General features: G+C 31.4%; 1 protein-coding gene across 1 annotated transcript; it reads left to right on the plus strand.

Moving 5' to 3' along the window:
* The first annotated feature begins 1,048 nt into the window (after positions 1-1,048).
* Positions 1,049-4,038, plus strand: LOC114169793 (pentatricopeptide repeat-containing protein At1g03560, mitochondrial). The gene has a single exon (XM_028055099.1). The coding sequence runs from the start codon at positions 1,207-1,209 to the stop codon at positions 3,067-3,069; it is 1,863 nt and encodes a 620-aa protein (XP_027910900.1). The 5' UTR covers positions 1,049-1,206; the 3' UTR covers positions 3,070-4,038.
* The last annotated feature ends 23,418 nt before the right edge of the window (positions 4,039-27,456 follow it).

Genomic DNA, 27,456 nt, shown 5'->3' on the forward strand with positions numbered 1-27,456 from the left:
AAAGCAAAATAATGAAACGAATGTCGACATCCGTTTTCCAAATTCTTGAAATGGATCTCGACATCCATTTCACAAAAGAAAAAAAATCAAAACAGATGTCGACTTCCGCAACACAATTTCTGAAGTGGATATTGACATCCGTAACAGTCACAAAAGTTAATTTCACTCTTAACAAACAACATTCCAACATCAAAATAAATTTCAAACATTTATCATTCAAGTGGAAGTAGAGTAACCTGGAAGAGAATAGAAACTCGAAAGAGAAGAGAAGAAGATAGCTTTGAAAAATAAAACTAATGAAACAACATTGCACGAGGTTGGACCAGTTCAACGACAACTGGCAGCTTCAACAAGAGGATGAACTTGAAGACAGGAAGCACTGACACCTTAAAGAACAGACAGGACCACAGACGAGAGTTCAAAGGCACTGTAGAAGTGGAAGAAACTGTGGAAAAAACAAAGAGAAAAAACGGTGTTTGGAGGGTGCAAAGCTCTGTTTTCACCCACTGCCAGATAAAAAACAAAGAAAAGTGAAAGCGCAATAAATTTATTTACTATTTCACCCACGAATAGATAAAAATTAATTAAAAATAAAATAATAATTATTGAGAATACCGAAAAAGATTTGGGGTTAGGGAGAAGGCCCGTGGAGCTCGTTGGTCGGTGATGGCCACTAAATCAAGCACGCCGGGATATGCTTTATGTGCATCAACACTTGGGATGGAACAGGAGGCCTAATATGGAAATTATGCTTTTTAGACGATTATATTTTCTCTTGGTTTTAGATTGTTCATATGATGCTGGATATTTTAGACCGATTATATCTTGCATTTTACATCTAATCAGAATTATAATTTAATATTTTTTAAAATGAAAAGAAAATTATTATTTTTTTAAATAAATGACTCAATCCATTTAATTTACCAAATTATGATAAATCAAACTGAATTAAAATTTTCTAAACTACGTTAAAAAAATAAGTTGAATTGAAGTAACACCTTTAATGGCCAATTCGCGCAAGGTGAGACCGGGTTGGAGGTCGTTTTGACGTCTCTGTTCCAAATAAATAATTTTTGCTTCTTTTTCGTAATTCAAGAACTGAACCATACATTTGAAGAACCCAATTAACCCACACACGAAAATAAAACGCAGCCTCTTTCTGTCGGAAAAGTGGAAATCCTTATTGGCAACAAAATAGTGAGAGTCATGAGAAGAGTGCCCCTTGCGCTACTCAAACGAGTTTATCCTCTGCGCAGCCAAAATGCACGACGCTCGTTCAGCACACTCCTCCCTCCGCCGCGCGAGGTGGTGGAACCCTTCTGCAACCTCTCCGACGTCGTTTCCTCCCCTCAAACCTCTCCGTGGCTCCCTCAAATCCTCTCCCTCCTCGATGGCTCTCCCTCCATGGAGTCCAACCTCGATTCCTTCTGCCGCCAATACCTCATCACTCTCTCCCCCTCCTTCGTCTCCCACACGCTCCGCTCCCTCTCCGACCATCTCACCGCCATGCGTTTCTTCTCCTGGGCCACCACGCAGCCCAAATACACCCACTCCCTCGACTGCCACGTCTCCCTCCTCCCCCTCCTTCCCCTCTCCTCCCTCCCCGCCGCCGTCGCCGCCCTCCGCCGCGCAAACCTCCCCATCACCCTCCCGGCCGCCCACTCCCTTGCCAAAACCCTCGCTGCCGCCGGCCTCCTCCACGATCTCCTCTGGCTGTTCCGCGCCATGACGGCCAACAACCTCCCTCTCTCCCTCATCAACCTCAACTCCCTCCTCAACGCCCTCGTCAACGCCTCCCTCGTCGACTCCGCCGAGCGCGTGTTAAAATCAATGCAGGAGGGGTCGTCGCCCAAGCCCGACGTCGTCAGTTACAACACGCTCGTCAAAGGCTACTGCAAGGTGGGGCGAACGCGGGATGCGTTCGCCACGCTCCGCGAAATGGAGGCTGAAAACGTGCCGCCCGATGAGGTCACGTACATGACCCTGATGCAGGCGTGTTACAACGAGGGTGACATGGATTCGTGCGTGAGGCTTTACCATGAGATGGAGGAGGATGAAACGTTGGTAACGAAAATCCCTTCTCACGCGTATAGTTTAACAATATGTGGGCTGTGTAAGCAGGGGAAGGTTGTGGAGGGTTGTTCTGTGTTTGAGAGTATGGTTAAGAAAGGTTGTGTGGCTCACAAGGCTGTGTATACTGCCATGATTGATGGTTATGCCAAGAGCGGGAACATGGATGCGGCGCTCTCGGTTTTGGAGAGGATGAAGGTGGATGGAGTTGAGCCTGATGAGGTTACATATGGTGCTGTTGTAGGTGGGTTGTGCAAGAGTGGGAAAGTGGAGGAGGCCATGGGTTATTTTAGGTTCTGCAAGGGTAATGGGGTGGGTGTGAATGCTGTGTTTTATTCGAGTTTGATTGATGGGCTTGGGAAGGTTGGGAGGGTGGATGAGGCGGAGAAGCTGTTTGAGGAAATGGCAGAAGAGGGGTGTCCACCGGATTCGTATTGTTACAATGCTCTGATGGATGGTTTGTGCAAGAGTGGGAGGGTTGATGAGGCTCTGATGCTGTTTAGGAGGATGGAGCAAGAGGGGTGTGAACAGACTGTTTATACTTTTACCATACTTATCAGTGAGCTCTTCAAGGAGAGGAGGAACGAGGAGGCGCTGAAGCTGTGGGAGGAGATGATTGACAAAGGTGTCACACCGAATGCTGCATGTTTCAGGGCTCTTTCAATGGGGCTGTGTCTTTCAGGGAAGGTTGCAAGGGCCTGCAGGGTGTTGGATGAGCTTGCTCCGATGGGGATTGTTCTGGAGAGAGCCTACGAGGACATGATTGGTGTGCTGTGCAAGGCTGGCCGTGTGAAGGAGGCCTGCAAGTTGGCTGATGGGATTGTAGATAGGGGTAGGGAAATACCAGGAAAGGTTAGGACTGTGCTGATCAATGCCTTGAGGAAGGCTGGTAATGCAGATTTGGCGATTAAGTTAATGCACAGCAAGATTGGTATTGGGTATGATCGAATGCGGAGTGTTAAAAAGAGAGTGAAGTTCCAAACCCTCGTCAACAACTGATTATCTTGAATTTGAGATGTAGACTCAATGGTTGGTCCCTGAAGATTTGTTATATGGGTTCTATATGGTTAATTTCAGGGTATACTATTTCAATCCAAATGTGTGTTGTCTCACATTAAATTGGCAAGTAACTTTGGATTGAATGTTTGGGGGAAGTGACTTTAGACTTATTTGGCTTCTTTATGGTTGCAAACCTGACCGACCAGATGATCATAGGAATAATGATACTTGGTCCCTATTTGGTGTCACACCATGGCTTCAGTTTTCATGGATACAGGCAAGGAGTTGAGGGTGGATAATTTGAAGATCTAATATTTTAAGTTAAATGTGTGCTTTGTTGAATGATGCTAAATTAAATCTCTTCAGCTTGTATCTCCGAGTAACTTTGGATTCAGTGTCCAGGCAAAGTGACTTATTGGGCATCAAACTGGACAAAAACAGAAGTAATTATAGGCAAAACTCAAGGTGCACGACAGCATTTTTTGGGCACCAGTGCACCCTAGAGTGTAACCTGTGGATAACATGTTAAAATAACAAAAATGTGTTAGATCTCAGTTATGGTAAAAGGGTATGAAGAAATTTTTGTTATTTAAATTTCAGCCCCCTGATAAGCAAATCAAGAACTCAAGGTTTTGGCCAAGCTTTCAAAATCCTAAGCAGTGTTTGGAAGGCAGAAAGTATACTCTGAATATTAGCAATTTGCTCATCAATGAGTGTGAAGTGACACTCTTTGAGTGAGTTTGGTTGAGGTGGCTTGACAGCAGATGCTATTGAAGGGATGGTTTCTCATTAAAGGTTTGTTTTCTTCCTCCCATTTTGAAGCTCTGTTATAATCTTCTATAATCACTATGATGTATCACTGTAGAAGTAGTTTTCCACTGCAGTAGAACTGTAGATGGATTTGATGTTATTTGGGTGACATTGTTCCCTTGAGTAATTGCATTAACATATAATAATTTTTCTGTTCTATTTGATTCATGCCGGTAACAGTTTGATTGATGTTGTAATGACAACAAAATGAATCACTGAAAACCCAAACACCCCCCAGCCGCCCCCCCTCCCCTCCTTGTGGTATAAGGTGAACTACATCATATATGTTATGGGGGAGATAGCCTTGTTATAATAAAAGTAGTATAAAAATAGAACAGCGACCTCTGGTATAATAAAGGCACATAGGTATACTGTACCTTAGATATTTTGGGTGTGATTCTCTATTCTAAGTTTTCATTTCTTTAACCAGCACCACCGATATTTAAGTAGTGCTGACTTTTCCTGCATAGATTGAAGTAAAACATCAATTTTGAATGGAGAACAACACTAACATGTAAATTACTACCCCTAAGTTTTGTCTTTGATAAAATTTGTGTTTTGTTGTTTCTTTATAAGACATCTTGCTAGTGAGTTTATTGGCATAAAAATGCTTGCTATGTACTGTCATAACTAGTAGGTTACCTTCTAATTGGGACCTTCTGCATATGAAGAACGATGGGTCATATTGTCAAATGTGTCTTTTGATTTAATTATCACCTGATGATATCCGGCTTTATTGTATTTTTTTATTCTGTCCTATATTTATGAACCTACTGTTTTGAGCTTTTGCTACATTAAGGTTATGAATTTTCTGTTGATTTCTTGTACTACTTTTTCTGCACAAAAGAGACTTAACCCTGATAATTTTGCTTATGCACAACTGTCTTATGCGTTCTGTTGTTAGCTGTCCTTTTGGACTTGATAGATCTAAATACAACCTATTTACACCTATTTTTATAAAAAAGAATAAATGATAAATCCTACAATCTGAGTCGAAGAAATACAAATTAAAGGAACTAAAACTAATTTTTGTGAATAAGAATATTTCTCTTGTAATGCTCCTAGTTATCTTTGTTAAAATAATGTCTTTTTATCCTCTTCTTTATCTCATTGATGCACTCACCAAGTTCTCACTTTTAGCTATATGGTACTATTGAAGTTTTAAATTGGTTAACTTCATTACAATATGAATTGAACATTTTCTATAAGTCCAAGAAACTCAAATTTAAGAAACTAATTCTATTGATAAGAATATTTTCTCTTGTTATGTTCCTAGTTATTCTTCTTGAAATAGTGTGTGTGTGTGTGTTTATTTTTTTTCATTTATGCACTCATAAATGAAATACTTCCTTTATAGAAATATTGCAGAACCATATAAATTATATATATATATATATATATATATATATATATATATAATACACACACACACACATATATACCAATAAAAATGCAGAAAAATTATTGTTAAAAAATAAAAAAGGCAACCTCTAAATAGTAAGTTTAAAAATTCAAATAACAATTAAATTAAAACAAAACAACACCGACTTCAAGACTTGTTGAAATAACTACATAACTATAAATGTTTTAAATTTTAAATCCTCTGCACCCCCTACTAACAAGCATAAAACAAATTTATCCTTATCTTCAAATAGAATCTTTTCTTTGCTCTCCTTCAGAGAATGAGTATTGAGGGGTTTCCGTGTTTCAGAGAATGAGTATTAAGTAGAACAATGAAGATAAAAAAACGAGAGAAGAGAGTAACAAAAGAAGTAAGGAAAAAGAAACAATAAATATAAACAAATCGCAGGTGTTGTGGCGATGGTGGCACTGGAATGGGTCGGCAGTGTGGGAACAAGTTGCAGTCAGCGACTTCATCGGTACCTGAAGGTGTCAAAATAGGTCTGCCACTATTTAGTCTTTCTATATGGTTGAGGTTGCTTGACAGAAGATCCAATTGAAGGGATGGTTTGGTTTCTCCGTGGAGGTTTCTTTTCTTCCCCCTTTAAAGTTCAGTTTTAATCTTCTATAATCAGTATGATGTATTGCTGTAGAAGTAGTGTTCCAGTGCAGTAGGACTAATGGATTTGTTATTATTTGGGTGCCATAGTTCCTTGAGTAATTGTATTAATATATGATCATTTGTCTGTTCTATTTGATTCATGTCTGTAATTGTTTGATTGATGCTGTAATTACAAAACAGAATTGAATCACTGAAAATCCACCCAGTGTAATTTGTGGAATGGCTTCCTCATCCCATCTTGTCAAAGTGGGGGTCTTGTGGGTGATAACTAGTTTTTTACAATATTGTCCCTGTCGTGAGTGTGAGGCTGCATGGCTCATTCATGAAGAATTAGTGAAGCACACACCCTTGCAAGTGAGGGAGTTTATGCTCATGTGGGTGAGAGAATCAATTATGGAACCAATACTGTGTGAGTGTATTTGGTATATATATATATATATATATATATATATATATATATATATATATATATATATATATATATATATATATTAATCTATTAAATTTATTTTTTTATCTATCACGAGTCAAAATACTTACAACCTTTATCTCTAAATTTATTTACTTTCACCTTCAAATTCTTTAAAAAAATGATACAAACTTTATCTTCAAATTCACCCACTCTTTATTTAATTCATTATCTCAAAAGGAATACATGTTAGAGTGTGTTTTTTTGTGAATATAAATTCGATGAAGAGTGACTGAATAGATTTGAGAATAAAGTTTTTGTTTTTTTTAAAGGATTTAGAAGTGAAAGTAAATGGATTTGAGTACGAAATTTATGAAACTTTGTAAGTAATTTAGTTGATGCCATAGATTAGAAAATTTTTAATATAATATGCATGTGCATGTTAATCATGCAATTGTATGTCATGCAATTCATTATGAATATATATATATATATATATATATATATATATATATATATATATATATATATATATATATATATAAACAGAAGAGAAATGATACAATGACACTTTTTTCTTATCACCTGATGTGGTATGAGATATTTAATTTTCAATTTTTTTTTAATTTAATTGAATAATGAAATGACAATGCAAAAGCTTAGAGTATGCACTTGTGTTGGACACTTACCATTCATCACAGAACCCTTCTCTCTTTTCATTTTGATTTTTCAAAAAGTCTCTCTCTTGTGAACCAACTCTTCCCCAAACCTCCCCAGAAAACCCTCCCTGCACACACCTCTCCTCCATTGTGAAAATTCAACAGACCCCTCTCTCCTTTAAATGTTGAAACCCCAAACCCGTTTATGTTCTTCGAAAAACCCTATCCCATTTTAATCTTCAAACTGTTCCCCCTATCCCAAATCCCTCTGAATCAATTGTTCCCGAAACCTCCCTAGAAAACCCTTCCTGGACACACCTCTCCTTTCATTGTTGAATCCCCCAACCCGTATCAGTTCTTTGAAAAACCATAAACCAATTCTATTTGGCTTTCTAGAAAATCCCAATTCTATCTGGTATTGGTGTGCATTGTTGGGGTCCAACCTTTTAGTAAGGGGGAGAATTGTGTGTTCTTACGTAATTCCAAAATCTGTCAATTTTAATTTGTGCAAAAGCTTTTTGGCGGGTTACACCTTAATTGCTCTTGGGTTGCAAGATAAATTTAAAAATATTACAAGCTAGTTTTTTCCCAAATGAACTTAGACCTGGTTTAGAAGAATTGGGATGGGATCTGGTCTTGGTTTGTATAGTTGGGGTCCAACCTTTTAGTAAGGGGGAGAATTGTGTGTTCTTATGCAATTCCAAAATCTGTGAATTTTAATTTATGCAAAAGCTCTCTCGTGGGTTACACCTTAATTGTTGTTGGGTTGCAAGATAAATTTAAAAATGTTTGAAGGTAAATTTTCCCCAAATGAACTTACACCCAATTTTGAAGAAAATGGATGGGGTCTGGTATTTGTGTGCATAGCTCGGGTCCACCCTTTTAGTAAGGGAGAAAATTGTGTGTTCTTATGCACTTCCAAAATCTGTCAATTTTACTGTGCAGAAACTCTTTTGTGGGTTATACCTTAATTGGTCTTGGGTTGCAAGATAAGTTTAAAAATACTACAGACTAGTTTTTCCTTAAATGAACTTACACTTGGTTTAGAAGAAGTGGAATGGGGTCTAGTATTGGTATGCACAATTGGGGTCCACCCTTTTACTAAGGGAAACAAATTGTGTGTTGTAATGCACTTTCAAAATCTGTCATTTTTATTTTGTGCAAAAACTCCTTCGTAGGTTACACCTTAATTATTCTTGGGTTGCAACATAAGTTTAAATATGTTGCAGGCTGGTTTTTCCCTAAATGAACTTAAGAGAAAGTAGGATGGAGTCTTGTATTGGTGTGCACAGCTGGTGTCTAGCCTTTTAGGAAGGGAGAAAATTGTGTGTTGTCATACACCTTAATTGCTTTTGGGTTATAGACAAATTTAAGAATGTTGCAGACTATTTTTTTTCCAAAGGAACTTACACTTGGTTTATAATAAGTGGGATGGGGTCTGGTATTTGTATGCACAGTTGAAGTCCACCCTTTTAGTAGAGGAGAGATTTGTGTGTTGTTATGCACTTCCAATATCTGTCAACTTGTTTTATGCAAAAACTCCTTGATGGGTTACATCATAATTGCGCTTGGGTTGTAAGATAAGTTTAAAAATGTTGCAGGTTAGTATTTTTCTTCGGTGGCAAGAGAAGTCGTAAGGAAAAGTAGTCAACTAATCATTTTCCATTTATTTATAATAGTTAATTAATTTCATATCTTGATGTTTTCTAACATGTTTTTTTAACTATTTCATTGGTATTTTAGCTTGTGGTTCGCAACCGTTGTAACATGTTTTCTAACATGTTTTCTAACATGTTTTTTTAACTATTTCGAAGAACTGATACGGGTTGAGGATTCAACAATGAAAGGAGAGGTGTGTTCGGGAAGGGTTTTCTGGGGAGGTTTCGGGAACCGTTGGTTCAGAGGGATTTGGGATAGGGGGAACAGTTTGAAGATTAAAATGGGATAGGGTTTTTCGAAGAACAGAAACGAGTTTGGAGTTTCAACATTCAAAGGAGAGAGGGGTCTGTGATGAATTTTCACGGTGGAGGAGAGGTATGTGCGGGGAGGGTTTTTTGGTGAGGTTTGGGGAAGAGTTGGTTCATAGGAGAGAGATTTTTTGAAAAATCAAAATGAAAAGAGAGGAAGGTTATCTGATGAACGGTAAGTGTTCAACACGTGCGAATGCATACTCTAAGCTTTTGCATTGTCATTTCATTTTTCAATTAAATTAAAAAAAATTAAAAATTAAATATCTCATGTCACGTGAAGTGGTAAGAGAACTGGTAAGAAAAAGGTGTCATTGTATCATTTCTCTAAACAGAATATAAAAGTAAAATGCTTAAAATTTATGCAAGTCTTCGTAGTTCTGATATATGAGATTTTGGTATTATTTCACAATCTCTTTATTCATTCTCAAATTAGTTTATGAAATTATAAATAAATTTAATATTCCTATCTCTAAATCATGGTTTGATGAATCTCTTCAAACGGACACCCTTTTGGTGTCATCTCCATGTGATGTATGATCACCCCGTTCACGGGTATTCAATACAAACAATACATCATTTCAAAATACACATACTGTATTGTGTTTTCCTACAAATCCTCGAATTACAAGTACGTACAATATTTCTCGAAACTTTTTTGCGTCATGTCAATAGAAAGTTTAGTTTGATGTTTTTAATGAGGAAGAGATCTCGTACAGACACGTACAGACAATTTCACATGTTTGGTTGCGTAAACTTTCTTATAATCGTGAAAATTTTCTATTCCAATTCTCATTCTAGATTCATCTGGATATGATCCCGACAGTTTGTCCTGTGCTAGGAAAATAAATGTTAAAACCCTGTACAAACAGATTATCATAATAATTGGCTAGGTATTTGAAAAAGGAATATAACCTAAAAGGTATTATTTATAAACTTTTGTTTACTATTTTTAATTTTTATTTCACCCTTCCTAATATAATAAATTTTTTAATATTTTTAAAATAATTTAACATGTAACCGATATTTTACAGTTTGTTTTTTTTTTTCAATAATATCATTTTATTACTATTTCTTCTCGTAAAGTTGTCTTACCTTACTTATTATCTTTACTTTCACATTTAATTTGTTAATATTATTTATCTTCATTGGTTTAAATAAAAAGGACATTTTCATTATTCCTTTTGATTTATGATTATCCGTGTATGCTTAATATTGAATGTTCAATTGTTCCATTTATAATTACTTGTTTTTCATGCTTTTTTATTATTTCTGATGTTTCAATTTTTTTCTGTGAAAATGATGAGAAATGAAATTTAAATGTTTTATAATCTACCATTAATTTTTTGTGCGCATCTTCTTTATAATTGTTTTATGATAGATTAAGGAGGCGGAGAATTGTGGTTTTTTTTATTGTTAGGGTTTACTTTTTTTTTTTATGAATTTAATAAGTTTTATAGGAAATTATGAGTGAGAGAAGAAAATGCAGGACTGAATTAATGTGCAATTTGCAGTGTTCGCACAGTTTGAATGCAGACTGTAGCAAGGATCGCACAGTTTTATAGGATTGGTTTCTAAAATTTTACTTATGAATTTTTTCATTTTCATTATAAATATTTTTATAAATTTACGATATATTTTTCTCACAATGACACTATCCAAGCAAACTGCACACAAATCCACTGGAGTCAAGGCTCTTAGGAAGTAACTGGCCACGAAGGCAGCCAGAGAATCTGCTCCGGCAACAGGTGGCGTAAAGAAGTTTCATTATAAGTCTTTTTCATTTTTTAATTTTTTTAAATTTACAACATAATTATTTTTCATTATAAATATTTTAATTTTTAATCACTTTATAGGTTTACTATATTAATATTTAAATTTTTAATTACATATCGATGTTTATAATTTTTAATCATTTTATAGGTTTACCTGATAAGTATTTTAAATTTTTAATAATTTTACAAGTTTATAACTTTAATATTTTTCATTATAAGTACTTTTAATTTTAATCTGTTTACAAGATTAATATTTATAATTTTTAATTATACATTAATGTTTTTAATTTTTAATCATTTATAAGTTTACTCGATAAGTATTTCTATTTTATTAATAATTTTATAAGTTTATTACATAAATATTTTTTATTATAAGTTTTTAAATTTTACTTTATTTTTTTAACTTTACAGTGTACTATTTTTCATTATAAGTATTTGTAATTTTTAATCACTTTATAAGTTTACAACATTAATCTTTTTAATTTTTAATTATACATCAATATTTTAAATTTTTAATCATTCTATAAGTTTACTTGATAAGTATTTCTAATTTCTAATTAATTTATAAGTTTACAACATAATTTTTTTTAACTATAACTGTTTACAACTTTAAATTATTTAATAACTTTACAATAAAGATATTTTTCATTATAAGTTTCAAAGTTTATAACATGAATATTTTTCATTCAAAATACTTTTAATTTTTTTCTTAATTTATAAGTTTACATGAAATTTTTTCGTAAATATTTTTCATTATAACTATTTTAATTTTTAAACACTTTATAAGTTTACAAGATTAATAATTTTTATTTTTAATTACACAACAATGATTTAATTTTTAATCATTTTACAAGTTTACAACATTTATACACAACGTCACTTTATTTTATCATTACAATTCGGTGCTATTTTTAGAACATAACAATTTTTTATTCAGTATTTTTTTAGAACTTAGTAATTTTTTAACATACTATATTATTTTAAAACTAACAAATTAGTTTTTTTAATTACAGATATTTGTTTCTGTTTCAGTAACTTGCTAACCAACTTGTCATCATTTGTATTTGCTACTCTTCATTGTTACATCAAATCTTGTAATCTTTCTACTCACATTTAGGTACTTCTTCCTATATCATTATCTTCTTTTAGTTTTATTTGTTGTACATATTATGTACTACTTTCATTGTCCTTCTTTTCATTCATTACTTTCTTCTAAGTAATACATTTTAAAATTTATATTAATTTTGGATTTATTATTTATTGTTTTTGGTTTAAATAGACAACATACCTAAATGGAAAATATTCCTTCTAACAAATCAACATTAGAACAACAAAGACAAAGATGGAGAATAAATGTTGCAAATAGAAGACGTAGAATGATCTCCCAACAAAGACTTATTAAACAATCTAAGAAAAGGACAAATAATCCTGAAAACACAACCAATATTGTCCAAATGCCAAACAGAGCTTCCTGATTGAGAATGACATCTATTCGACAAATGGTTCGGTCAATAACTAATGCAGGTAACATCACATTTTTCCTCATCATTACTGTATGTCATTGGCCGAGAATGTCCTTTCGATCCCTCACATTCTTTTTTGTTATTTCCTATAAACTATATATTTGATTTAAATAAAATCTAACTTATGTTTTAAATATTAGGTTATGGTTTGGTCCCACAAAGGTTTGCAGGACGTAATGATAATGAAGCAATACCAAGTAATACACACATTACTGACACTCAACATGGTTAGTCAATTTTATTCATCAATATTTAATACATGTTATTTACTTACCATTTTATGAAATATTTACATATTTTTTATTTATTATGCTTCATGTTTTCACATAACAGATTATACTCATGCACCACAAAGGTTTGAAGAATATAATGTATATGAAGCATTGTAAAGTACTTCACCTGTCAATAACATAGATTGTGGTCAGTAGACTATATACTTTGTATTATGTACAACAATAAAAAATGTATATAAACAATAATGTATTCTACAAATATTAAAAGTACTACGTAAATAATTACATTTACTTACGCTTAAACAAAAAAAATTATATCTAACTCTATACAAAAAAGTAGAATACAACTTCTTTGTTTAGGTTTAAACCACCTCATCACTATTGTATGTCCTTAGCCGAGAAAATCTTTTCGTGTATGCTTACATTCTTTTTAGTTCTTTCCTGTAAAAAATATATTTGATTCAAATACAATTTATCTTATTTTTTAAATATTAGGTTATGGTTTTGCCCCACAAAGGTTTCCAGGACGTAATGATAATAAAACAGGACCAATTAATAGGCACATTACTAACACTGAACATGGTTAGTCAACTTTATTCATCAATAGTTAATCCATGTTATTTACTTTCCATTTCACAAAATATTTTTATTTTTTTTATTTATTATTCTACGATGCGTAATTATGATTTTGATATAATTTATTACGGTGTTGAATAATAAAACACCTTTAAGTTGTCGTTAATTTTTGCAGTTAGTTCCTTATTTTCTTTTTTTCTCTGTGTATCAAGATATGATTATACATTTTTACCATTTATCATGGTTTTTAATTTGCTCTTTATTTATTACAGTGATCTTGGTTATTTATTATGCACTTTTTTACATTGATTTAACATCACATAGGTTATGATTTTCCTACACAAAGATTGGAAGGATGTAATGATAATGAAGCAGGACAAAGTAATACACACGTCAGTACCATTCAACATGGTTAGTAAACTATTTTCATTGAACCTGATTTGTATCTTTTTCCTACCATAATTAATACATGTTGTGCTTTAATAATGCACTTTTAATACTTTTACAATTTATAATACTACATTATTTATTATTCTTCCAATTTATCACAATAATGTAGATATGCTACATACATTCCCCTGAACACATAATAGTGCTAGACAATTTTCAAATACGGTTCTGATGCTCAAATTTCAATTGCCTACACCAACTACATGTCCACATTGTCATGCACGATTATTTTATCATGAATCATGCGATATGTGTTGCTCTGCTGGCAAAGTCTTACTTCCACGTGTTGCTCCTCCACATGAGCTGCTTCAAATATTTTCAGATCAAACATTTGAAAGTAGAAATTTTAGAGAACATATAAGAAGTTACAATCATGTTTTTTCATTCACTTCTCTTGGTGTTCATATGGATGAAACTATAGTAGCAAATGGTCATGGTATGTATAGTTTTCGTGCTCAAGGTGCAATCTATCATAGGATAGGAAGATTTTATCCAAATCATGGGTCCAGACACCGATTTTTGCAGTTGTACATTTATGACATTGAACATGAATTACAAAATAGGATGTTGGAAAACCCTCAACTTCATCAAACTATTGTTCATAAATTGCAACAAATATTACACCGGTGCAATCCTTTTGTGCATGTATTTCGACAACTTGCTCAAGAACCAAATATTCAGATATGTTCTTTACTCATTAAAAAACGTCATGCGAATCAACCACAATATAATCTTCCAACTACATCTCAAGTAGCAGTTGTTATTGTTACTGCAGACAAAACATTAATGGCACGTGGCCGAGATATTAAAGTTGCAGGTCATGATGAAAATTTAATAAACATACAAGAGACCGTAGGATATTATGACCCTTTACAATATCCTTTATTATTTATGGTTTTGATACCAATACAAAAAATCATAATGGCCAAAGTATCTCTTGCCGAGAACATTATAGTTTCACGCTTCAGGTAACTTCTATCATAATTACCTATGTTTCATCAAATTACTTAGTATGAAGAAGGCTAACATATTTTTAGAAACACATGATTATTTAATGTAGATTCGTCCAAACTACCAGTCTATAATATTACAAGCGGAGCGACTTTTACAACAATATATTGTAGATAACTACGTTAAGATTGAGATCGGGAGGTTACGATGGATTCGTAATCATCAAAACAACATTAGTGCTGAAGTGTACCAGAGTTTGCAAGATGCTTTGCATGAAGGACAAACTCACGCAGATAAATATATTTAAAACAACATTTATTACATATAAATATATTATCATTCACTCTTTCATTTCTTTGAAGATACTATTGGAAAGAGGACAATATTACCATCGTCATTTATTGGTAGTCGTCGTGACTTGACACAAGGATCAATATGGTATGACAATTGTTGTTAACAATGGAAAACCTTATATTTTCCTTACAATGACATGCAATCCATTGTGGAGTGAAATTTCTTCTGAACTACAAAATCAACAAACTCCACAAGATCGCCCTGACTTGCTCACACGAATCTTTCGAGAAAAATTTGAGCAATTGAAGGAAGATGTTGTTAATAAAGGAGTCATCAGAAAAGTTATTAGTTATATATATCTTACTAAATTTCAAAAACATGGGTTACCACATGTACATATGCTATTGATCTTAGATAATAATGATAAGTTACTTTATCCACAAGATTATGATAGCATTGGCAGGGCAGAAATACCAAATAAGGAAGAAGAACCACAATTGCATGAAGTTGTGTTGAAACACATGATACATGGTCCTTGTAGAACTCTCAATCCTAGCTCACCATGTATGAAGCGCAATCAATGCCAAAAGAGATTTCCCAAATATTTCTTGGAAGAAACACGACAAGGTAATGATTCATATCCTCAATACAAAAGACATTTTGATGAACCAATTTCCATAAATAGAAATGTGACTGTTGACAATAGATGGGTGGTTCCTTATAACCCTTGGTTACTCTTAAAATACGACTGTGATATAAATGTTGAGGTTTGTAGCAGCATCAAAAGTATTAAATATTTGTATAAATATGTTTACAAAGGACCAAATCGAGTAGCAATGGAGATTCATAAAGGACCTATTATAGATGAAGTCCAACAATATCTCGATGCTAGATGGATTTGTGCTCCCAAGACTTTGTGGAGAATATTCAGATTTATAATCTATCGAATGAATCCAGTTATTGAAAGATTGCAAATTCATATACCAAATTGACAACAAGTGCGATTTATAAGCACCAAAACATCAATATTTAGCTCATTAACCTCAAATCTTGATCAAAGTATTAAATATTACACAATCTTACGAATTAGTAACTTACTACTTTTTTTTTCAACCAATCTACGTATATCCATCATAAATTATCATGAATTATTCTTAATATTATACATATAGATACATAAAAAAAAGCGAACACACAGACACGACAACGCCTATGTTTTTGCTAGTATATATATATATATATATATATATATATATATATATATATATATATATAATACTGACATAAAAAAAGTTTAATAACATGATTATCCTTTCTTAATTTTATAATATAAATGTTTTTAATAAAATATATAAATGGGTTAGTAACTAATTACTAGTTTCATTTTAAAATGTTAATTTTAAATAACAAATATAAAGTGAAATTTAAAATTTGAAATTATTGTGTAATTTTATAATTTTCTTTTTATAATTAACTGTGTCGAATGTAAAGTTAATTATGGAAACACTATGCTATTATTAGTTAAAATAAAACAATCTTAAATATGCAATGTATAATTAGAGAGAAAGGAGAAATTAGATCTTTGCCAAGAGTTCTTTTTGCTTAACATTTGATTTTCTAGGAACCCATCTAATTATAATGTATTTTTGTAAAGTAAACATTGTAATATATTTATTTAAAAAATGAATTGTCACATCATAAATTGTTATTTCTGTTATAAAAGACTGCAAAAAGCGTATCTTTAGATTCATAATGTGTCAAATCTAAAATATTTTAATAAGTTCCTTTTTTATAAAAATTACACTAAAATTTTTCAATAATCAAACTTTTCCAGAGGATTAAAATATTACACCAAGCACTACATCAAATACACTTACTATTATATATTTAGTAAAATTAGTTGAAAGTTAAAAAAGTAATTCATTTAGCTACTTAAATTAGGACACAAATCATGTCTCATTGTTCTGTTTCACCCATAAAAATAGTCACATTGATTAAAAGGTACTTCTGCTAATCTTTTTCATACTCATTTTAAGGGGAAGTTTCATAATTAATTCCTTATATGGACTAAGTGTGTTTATTATACAATGGCTAATCAATATAATAGCTAGAATATCTTCAGGTATAATGATAAAAAATATATAATAATGTCATGATAAACATACACACTAATATATAAAAGTGCTTAAAAATAATAAAAAATAAAAGAATTAAATAAATGTGTCCCAATAAAATATCAATAATACACATAATTTTTTTAATGCTTATTTATTAAAAAAATTAAATGAAACAGTTTTATCTTATAAAAGAAAAGTGAAATTAATGAAGTTGTATCTTATAAATGGATGAATAAAAATAAATAATAGTATAATGTATTATATTTAAATAGACTAGCGAAAACACCGGCGTTGTCGCGTCTGTGTGTTCACTTTTTTATGTATCTATATGTATAATATTAAGAATAATTGATAATAATTTATGATGGTATACGTAGATTGGTTGAAAAGGAAAGCAGTAAATTACTAATTCGTAAGATTGTGTATCAACTAATATTTAATACTTTGATCAAGATTTGAGGTTAATGAGCTAAATATTGATGTTTTGGTGCTTATAAAATCGCACTTGTTGTCGATTTGGTATATGAACTTGCAATCTTTCAACAGTTGGATTCATCCGATAAAATTGTAAATTTGAATATTTTCCATAAAGTCTCGGGAGCACAAATCCATCTAGCATCGAGATATTGCTAGACTTCATCTATAATAGGTCCTTTATGAATCTCCATTGCTACTCGATTTGGTCCTTTGTAAACATGCTTATACAAATATTTAATACTTTTGATGTTGCTGCAGACCTCAACATTTATATCACAATCGTATTTTAAGAGTAACCAAGGGTTATAAGGAACCACCTATCTATTGTCAACAGTCACATTTCTATTTATTGAAATTGGTTCATCAAAATGTCTTTTGTATTGAGGATATGAATCATTACCTTGTTGTGTTTCTTCCAAGAAATTTTTGGGAAATCTCTTCATACATGGTGATCTAGGATTGAGAGTTCTGCAAGGACCATGTATCATGTGTTTCAACACAACTTCATGCAATTGTGGTTCTTCTTCCTTATTTGGTATTTCTGCCCTGACAATGTTATCATAATCTTGTGGATCACGTAACTTATCATATTATCTAAGATCAATAGCATATGTATATGTGATAACCCACGTTTTTGAAATTCAGTAACATACATATAACTAATAACTTTTTCGAGGACTCCTTTATTAACAACATCTTCCTTCAATTGCTCAAATTTTGCTTGAAAGATTTGTGTGAGCAAGTCAGGGCGATCTTGTGGAGTTTGTTGATTTTGTAGTTCAGAAGAAATTTCACTCCAAGATGGATTGCATGTCATTGTAAGGAAAATATCAGGTTTTCCATTGTTAACAATAATTGTCATACCATATTGATATCCTTGTGTCAAGTCACGACGACTACCAATAAATGACGATTGTAATATTGTCCTCTTTCCAACAATATCTTCAAAGAAATGAAAGAGTGAATGATAATATATTTAGATGTAATAAATGTTGTTTTAAATATATTTATCTACGTGAGTTTGTCCTTCATGCAAAGCATCTTGCAAACCTTGGTACACTTCAGCACGAATGTTGTTTTGATGATTTGGAATCCATCATAACCTCCCGATCTCAATCGTAACGTAATTATCTACAATATATTGTTGAAAAAGTCATTCTGCTTGTAATATTATAGACTGGTAGTTTGGACGAATCTACATTAAATAATCACGTGTTTCTAAAAATATGTTAGCCTTCTTCATACTAAGTAATTTGATGAAACATAGGTAATTATGATAGAAGTTACCTGAAGCATGAAACTATAATATTCTCGGCAAGAGATACTTTGGCCATTATGATTTTTTGTATTGGTGTCAAAACCATATGTTCCAAATGGAAATAATAAAGGATATTGTAAAAGGTCATAATATCCTACGGTCTCTTGTATGTTTATTAAATTTCCATCATGACCTGCAACTTTAATATCTCGGCCACGTGCCATTAATGTTTTGTCTGCAGTAACAATAACAGCTGCTACTTGAGATGTAGTTGGAAGATTATATTGTGGTTGATTCGCATGACGTTTTTTAATGAGTAAAGAACATATCTGAATATTTGGTTCTTGAGCAAGTTGTCGAAATACATGCACAAAAGGATTGCACCGGTGTAATATTTGTTGCAATTTATGAACAATAGTTTGATGAAGTTGAGGGTTTTCCAACATCCTATTTTGTAATTCATATTCAATGTCATAAATGTACAACTGCAAAAATCGGGGTCTGGACCCATCATTTGGATAAAATCTTCCTACCCTGTGATAGATTGCACCTTGAGCACAAAAACTATATATACCACGACCATTTGCTACTATAGTTTAATCCATATGAACAACAAGAGAACTGAATGAAAAAACATGATTGTAACTTCTTATATGCTCTCTAAAATTTCTACTTTCAAATGTTTGGCTTGAAAATATTTGAAGCAACTCATGTGGAGGACGAACACGTGGAAATATTTGCTCGCTTGATTCATGATAAAATAATCGTGCATGACAATGTGGACATGTAGTTGGTGTAGGCAATTGAAATTTGAGCATTAGAACCGTATTTGAAAATTGTCTAGCATTATTATGTGTTCGGGGGAATGTATGTAGCATATCTACATTATTGTGATAAATTGGAAGAATAATAAATAATGTAGTATTATAAATTGTAGAAGTATTAAAAGTGCATTATTAAAGCACAACATGTATTAATTATGGTAGGAAAAAGATACAAATCAGGTTCAATGGTACCAAAATGAGTATTAACTATTGATGAAAATAGTTTACTAACCATGTTGAATGATACTGACGTGTGTATTACTTTGTCATGTTTCATTATCATTACATCCTTCCAATCTTTGTGTAGGAAATCCATAACATGTGTGGTGTTAAATCAATGTAAAAAAGTGCATAATAAATAACCAAGATCATTGTAATAAATAAAGAGCAAATTAAAAACCATGATAGATGGTAAAAAAGTGTAATCATATCTTGATACACAGAGAAAAAAGAAAAAAAGGAACTAACTGCGAAAATTAATGACAACTTAAAGGTGTTTTATTATTCAACATCGTAATAAATTATATCAAAATCATAATTACGCATCGTAGAATAATAAATAAAGATATTTTGTGAAATGGAAAGTAAATAACATGGATTAACTATTGATGAATAAAGTTGACTAACCATGTTCAGTGTCAATAATGTGTGTATTACTTGGTCCTGTTTCATTATCATTACGTCTTGGAAACCTTTGTGGGGCAAAACCATAACCTAATATTTAAAAAATAAGATAAATTTTATTTGAATCAAATATATACTTTGCAGGAAAGAACTAAAAAGAATGTAAGCATACTCGGAAGGATTTTCTCAGCTAATGACATACAGTAGTGATGAGGTGGGTTTAAACCTAAACAAAGAAGTTGTATTCTACTTTTTTGTATAGAGTTAGATATAAATTTTTTGTTTAAGCATAAGTAAATGTAATTATTTATAAAGTACTTTTAATATTATTAGATATAGTGTACTGACCACAATCTATGTTACTAACAGGTGGAGTACTTGGCAATGCTTCATATACATTATATTCTTCAAACCTTTGTCGTTCATGAGTATAACCTGTTATGTGAAAGCATGAAGTGTGACACCCCAGTTGGATATTACTAGATAAGCATGAATCATAACATTTCTTTTGGAATTAAAACATTATATAAAGTTTCCCAAGCGCGGGAAAATTTAAAACTTTTCTCACGATAATCCAATCACACTACTCCATCTTTATTACATGTTCATAATAGTGAAAAGCATCATAAAGTTTGTTACAAAATGCATGGAAATAAAATATGGCGAAAAATCTCCCATCGTCTGCCCCGCTCTGTCACTATGCATCAGTGTTCTCACCTGAATTCACATCTGCTCCCACATAACAAGTTACGTGATCATCACCAAACACAAACATACAAACAAGAAGGGTGAGCTGAGAAAGAAAAATAAGATAAATAATAAAATAATAAACATTAAGCCTCACCCAATCTAATCCAATTTTTAGTTTATTGACTTCTTTAGAACATTATACCCCAATCTCATAACCTATATGAGAAAGAGCCATTCTCCACCTTGGTCCTTAGGAATTATCATGCTCCCACAAATCTACCCGCTCGTGGTCCAACTCTACGGACCTCCCCGCCCGTAGTCCAACTCTACGAATCTGCTCGCTCGTAGTCCAACTCTACGAATCTGCTCGCTCGTAGTCCAACATGTGTGAACACCTACTATGAACCTCCCCGCTCATAGTAGCCTCAAGTGTGAGCACGGAACATACGAACCTCCTTGCTTGTATTCCCACACAAGAGTACAACAGATACAGACCTCCCCGCTCGCATCAATCATGCATCTCAAATCACCGTTACGAACCTCCCCGCTCGTAACTAATCCAGCATATCCATGACCAAGCCATCAAGATCATCCATGCAAATCCATCTACAACGGACCCCTGTCCCTGCGCCATCGCCTGGCGCTTCCCAAGCGCCGCTAGGCGAACAGGCTCCAGACCGCCTGGCAGTGTCTCTCTACCGCCAGGCGCCACTCTCCCAGTGATTCCTCTATTCGTGGCTTATCGCCTAGCGGAGCTTCTCCTACCGCCAGGCGCCACACCAGTAAAAACAATCTTCTACTGGTTTAGACACTTCCAAGGGTTTCCAAACACATCCAATCATTCAGTCATACATTCAGATCACCATATTGAAGTATTTACAACACTTCAATCATCAAATCATTATGATAACCTCTCAAACATCAACCAAAGCAAGTACACATGTATTTAAGTTGGAGTTAAAGCACAGAATGATCAATCATCTATTTATGCATGTGACACTAACAACCAGTATTCTAATAATACCATTACACCACCTCCTTACGGGAACACTATTGTCATATCACATAATCCCAACATAACAGTTTATTAAGGATACTCAACATCAACACTAATACGTCACTTTAAGCAGTTAAATAACAACACTCCAACTAGGCACAATCTTATACCAGCAATCTAAACATACATGAAACCACACAAAGTCTATCTTATTGTAATACTCATTTCAAGTTTTCTCATGACTCTTTAACTATAGTTCATACATCTACACATCCCATTTTATAACTCTTACATCATATAATCACCCTCATTTTCATACTAACAGTCATCCATAACGCCCATAAATTTAATTTGTTTCCCACTGAGCAAGCCAAACCACTACTGGCATCTCGGTATCGCCTGGCGGCATATTGTATACCGTCGAGCGATGCATCAGGAATCTGGGAACATCTAGATTTCCTCGCCCCTACAGAAAAACCCTAATATGCCCTAAATTCCAAAATCAATATTCCATCAAAGATTCAACCATATGCATTCACATATTTAATACGCACTGACCATTCTATACAATCTAATTGAGGCCTCCAATAACAAATTGTCGATTCCTATACTTTACAATTAACAATCAAACATAACGTATAGTAATCATGCATTTGTACACAACCCTAAATTTATCACATCACCACCCACAATTTCATCATCATCCAATCATGCCAAGAAACCTATTATCGATATTGTATAATTGCAGAATGCCAAACATATCACAAAAACATCAAAAACGCATCAAATTATGCAATTCCAGTGTGTGTCGCCTGGCGGTTCCTTATTGCCGCCAGGCGATTCATCACAGAACTCAGAGATTATTAAGAATGGCTGTGTCGCCTGGCAGAGCATTTTGAGCCGCTAGGCGGTTTCTGGGCAGATACCCAAAATTTACGAAAATTCACGTGAAATGGAAGGAAACTCAACATTCCAGCCATGGAATCATTCCAGAATAATAAAAAAAAAACACGATTAAACAAGCATGGACAGCTCCCTTTACCCGGTTTCCTTGCTCCTAGTGCATTCCCAATGATCTCTTCTCGTCCCCGAAAGCTTCAACTCTTGCTCCTACTCAAAAGCTCCTTTCCAGCACCCCCTTTCTCTCCCTAAATTGCAAATTTCGTTTCTCTCTGCCTTCCCTTGCTGCCACACACTAAGACTGTTTGCTTTCAAACTCACTCTTTTCTCCCTCTCAATTTCCAGCCCCAAAATGAATAAATAAAAAAATACCAAAATGAAATTTAATTAATAACAAAGGTTTGTGGCTATTAACTAGTGTTTTTACTTCTCCAACAACCTCTATGTTTTCTTAGAGGAGCTCTAGAGTTTCTAGCTTTTCCTTCTTTAGCAAAACATTAAACATAAAAAAATATAACTTATGCCAACTAAGGTTCAAACTCACACCCTTCCACCCACCAAGTCTATGTAGAACCAACAAGTTATCACATGATTCATGTTAATTCTTACGTACATACCACCTTAAGTCATGCTCCTGCATTCACAATATAATTGTAAAATAAATAAAATTAAATAAGCATACTCGACATAATCAAGTGCTCTCAACCACTTAAGCTAACATTATTCCTTGTCTAGGGTTTATCAAATGGTAAGTAAATAACATGAATTAAATATTGGTGAATAAAATTGACTACCATGTTGAGTGTCAGTAATGTGTGTATTACTTGGTCTTACTTCATTATCATTACATCCTGCAAACCTTTTTGGGACCAAACCATAACCTAATATTTAAAAAATAAGTTAAATTTTATTTAAATCAAATATATAGTTTATAGGAAATAACAAAAAAGAATGTGAGGGTACTCAGAAGGACATTCTCGGTCAATGACATACAATAATGATGAGCAAAAATGTTATGTTACCTGCATCAGTTACTGACTGAGCCATTTGTCGAATAGATGTCATTCTCAATCGGAGAGCTCTGTTTGGCATTTGGACAATGTTGATGGTGTTTTCAGGATTATTTTTCCTTCTTTTAGATTTTTCAATAAGTCTTTCTTGGGGGGTCATTCTACGTCTTCTATTTGCAGCATTTATTCTCCATCTTTGTCTTTGTTGTTCTGATGTTGATTTGTTAGAAGGAATATTTTCCATTTTGGTATGTTGTCTATTTAAACCAAAAACAATAAATAATAAATCCAAAATTAATATAAATTTTAAAATGTATTACTTGGAAGAAAGTAATGAATGAAAAGAAGGACAATGAAAGTAGTACATAATATATACAACAGATAAAACTAAAAGAAGATAATGATATAGGAAGAAGTACCTAAATGTGTGAGTAGAAAGATTACAAGATTTGATTTAATGTAACAATGAAGAGCAACAAATGCAGATGATGACAAATTGGTTAGTAAGTTACTGAAAAAAAAAATTACTAAGTTCTAACAAAACACTGAATAAAAAATTGCTAAGTTCTAACAAAAACATTGAATTGTAATGATAAAATAAAGTGATGTTGTGTATAAATGTTGTAAACTTGTAAAATGATTAAAAATTAAAAACATTGTTGTGTAATTAAAAATAAAAAATATTAATCTTGTAAACTTATAAAGTGTTTAAAAATTAAAAATAGTTATAATGAAAAATATTTATGAAAAAAATTCATGTAAACTTATAAATTAAGAAAAAAATTAAAAGTATTTTGAACGAAAAATATTCATGTTATAAACTTTGAAACTTATAATGAAAAATATGTTTATTGTAAAGTTATTAAATAATTTAAAGTTGTAAACAGTTATGGAGAAAAAAACTTATGTTGTAAACTTATAAATTAATTAGAAATTAGAAATACTTATCAAGTAAACTTATAAAATGATTAAAATTTTAAAATATTGATGTATAATTAAAAATTAAAGAGATTAATGTTGTAAACTTATAAAGTGATAAAAATTACAAATACTTATAATAAAAAATATTGCACTATATGATAAAAAATAAAGTAAAATTTAAAAAACTTATAATAAAAAATATTTATGTAATAAATTTATAAAATTATTAATAAAATAGAAATACTTATCGAGTAAACTTATAAAATGATTAAAAATTAAAAACATTAATGTATAATTAAAAATTATAAATATTAATCTTATAAACTTATAAAGTGATTAAAATTAAAAGCACTTATAATGAAAATTTTGAAACACTTATAATAAAAAATATTTATGTTGTAAACTTGTAAAATTATTAAAAATTTAAAATATTTATCAGGTAAACCTATAAAATGATTAAAGATTATAAATATCGATGTGTAATTAAGAATTGTAAATATTAATCTAGTAAACCTATAAAGTGATTAAAAATGAAAAATATTTATAGTGAAAAATAATTATGTTGTAGTTTGCTTGTTGCCGGAGCGGATTCTCTGACTGCCTTCATGGCCAGTTGCTTCCTAGGATTTGCGTGTAATTTTATTTGCGTGTAATTTGCTTGGTTCGTGTCATTGATAAATATGTCGTAAACTTATAAAAATATTTATAATGAAAATGAAAAAATTCATAAGTAAAATTTTAGAAACCAATCCTATAAAATTGTGCGATCCTTGCTTCTGCGTCCAAACTGTGCGAACACTGCAAATTGCACATTAATTCAGTCCTGCGTTTTCTTCTCTCACTCATAATTTCCTATAAAACTTATTAAATTTATACAAATAATAAACAAACCGTAACAATAAAAAAAAAACCCTTATCGCACAATTCTCTCCCTCCTTAATAGAACCTATCATAAAACAACCATAAAGAAGATGCGCACAGAAAATTAATGAAAAGGAATAATGAAAAATGTCCTTTTTTTTAAATCAATGAAGATAAATAATATCAACAAAGTGAGTGTGAAAGTAAAGATAATAAATAAGATAAGACAATTTCATGAAAAAAAACAATAATAAAATAATATTGTTGTAAGAAAAACAAGCTCTAAAAGGACGGTTACATATTAAATTATTTTAAAAATAATAAAAAATTTATTATATTAAAATGGTGAAATAGAAATTAAAAAAAAAAAGATACAAAAGAAGAAATCTTCTTTATTATTGTTGTAGATATATTCATGAATGAGTTTAAATTTTTCGTACGATATTTTTAAAATTTTTAATTTAATTACGTAAAATATAATCATTTCATAGAGACAGCAAACAATATACACGAAGCAAACAATATCATGTCATTCATCTTTCTATATTTATTTAGTAAAAAAATAAAAAATAAGAATATAATTGATATTTAAATGTTAGAGTTCCTTTAAAAATAAAAATTTTATAAACTCAAATATAAAATTTTAAAATAATTTTATAACAATTTAAAATAAATATATTTATTCAAGTTTTGTTTTAAATATTTATATATCTATAATTTATTTAATGTTAAAGATGCTTTAAAAATAAACTTTACAAATTCAAATATAAAATTTTAAGAAAATTTTATAACAATTTAAAATAAATATATTTATTTAAATTTTGTTTTAAATATTTATATATTTATAATTTATAGATAAATGTTAGAGTTGTTTTAAAAACAAAACTTTATAAATTTAAATATAAAATTTTAAAACAATTTTATAACAATTTAAAATAAATATATTTATTTAAAATTTTATAATTCAATTTATAAGGTTGTTATTTTTAAACCAACTCTAACATTTGTCTATAAATTATTGATATACAAATATTTGAAACAATATTTAAATAAAGTTCAATGCAAAATATACATTTAAATAAACTTAATTTTGTTAAAAATATCAATTATTATAAAAGTACCATTGCAAAATTTATATAAAAATCAAATTTGATATAAAAATGAAATTGATTCAGTTTTAGAAAAATTGAGACAAATTAAGACAAAATAACAAATAGAGAAACTGCATTGAGACTTTTCACATTCAATAGTTACATGTGATGTGACAATGTCTCTGTCACATGGCACAATATTAAATTGACACGTGACAATTTTTATTTTTTTTAAAAAATTACAAAAAAATAAAAAAATCATATGCTGATATGTGACACATAATTAACACAATTAGAGTACTATAATTCAATTGCAATGAATTTTTCAAAATGAGGACCCAATTAAATCAAATAAAAATAAAGAAACCTACTTAAAATTTCATTACAAAATTTGGAAATCTCAAAAATAATTTAACCAAAAAAAACTTGAACTATGCAACTAGCGTTCAACACAACATGAAATTGTACTTATTAAATGTTAAATATTGGACTTAATATATTATATGTGAAAAAAAACATGAGAAAGTGTGATTGGAAAAATTATAAATAGAATAGAAAAATGACAATATATTTGGTAATAACTTTGTGTAATGTAGGACTGAACTGCAAATTCGAAACTACTTTTAGATACCAAAATGAAAATAAGTCGATGAATTCAATAACTAAATTAAAAATAATGACACGATACAATGTTATAATTCTTAAAGAGAAATTACAATAACTAACTTTTACTTTAACCGTAACCGATCTCTTTTAACAAAGGCAAATTAAGTAACTTCTTTTAAATTCGGAATTTGGAAGTATTATGAATTAATGATTGTCCATTAATTTGATAAATTTATTTATATGATTTATATGATTAATACTCATATGATTCATTACTTTACTCTTTATTTAAATATTTGTATTAACCAGGAGGTTGATTTGTTTTCTTTATGGATTACATG

The sequence above is a fragment of the Vigna unguiculata genome, chromosome 11, assembly GCF_004118075.2.
Source record: "Vigna unguiculata cultivar IT97K-499-35 chromosome 11, ASM411807v1, whole genome shotgun sequence".
Lineage (NCBI taxonomy): Eukaryota > Viridiplantae > Streptophyta > Magnoliopsida > Fabales > Fabaceae > Vigna > Vigna unguiculata.

Coding starts and splice junctions, on each gene's coding strand:
- LOC114169793 (XM_028055099.1), top strand. CDS start 1,207: ATGAGAAGAGTGCCCCTTGCGCTACTCAAACGAGTTTATCCTCTGCGC.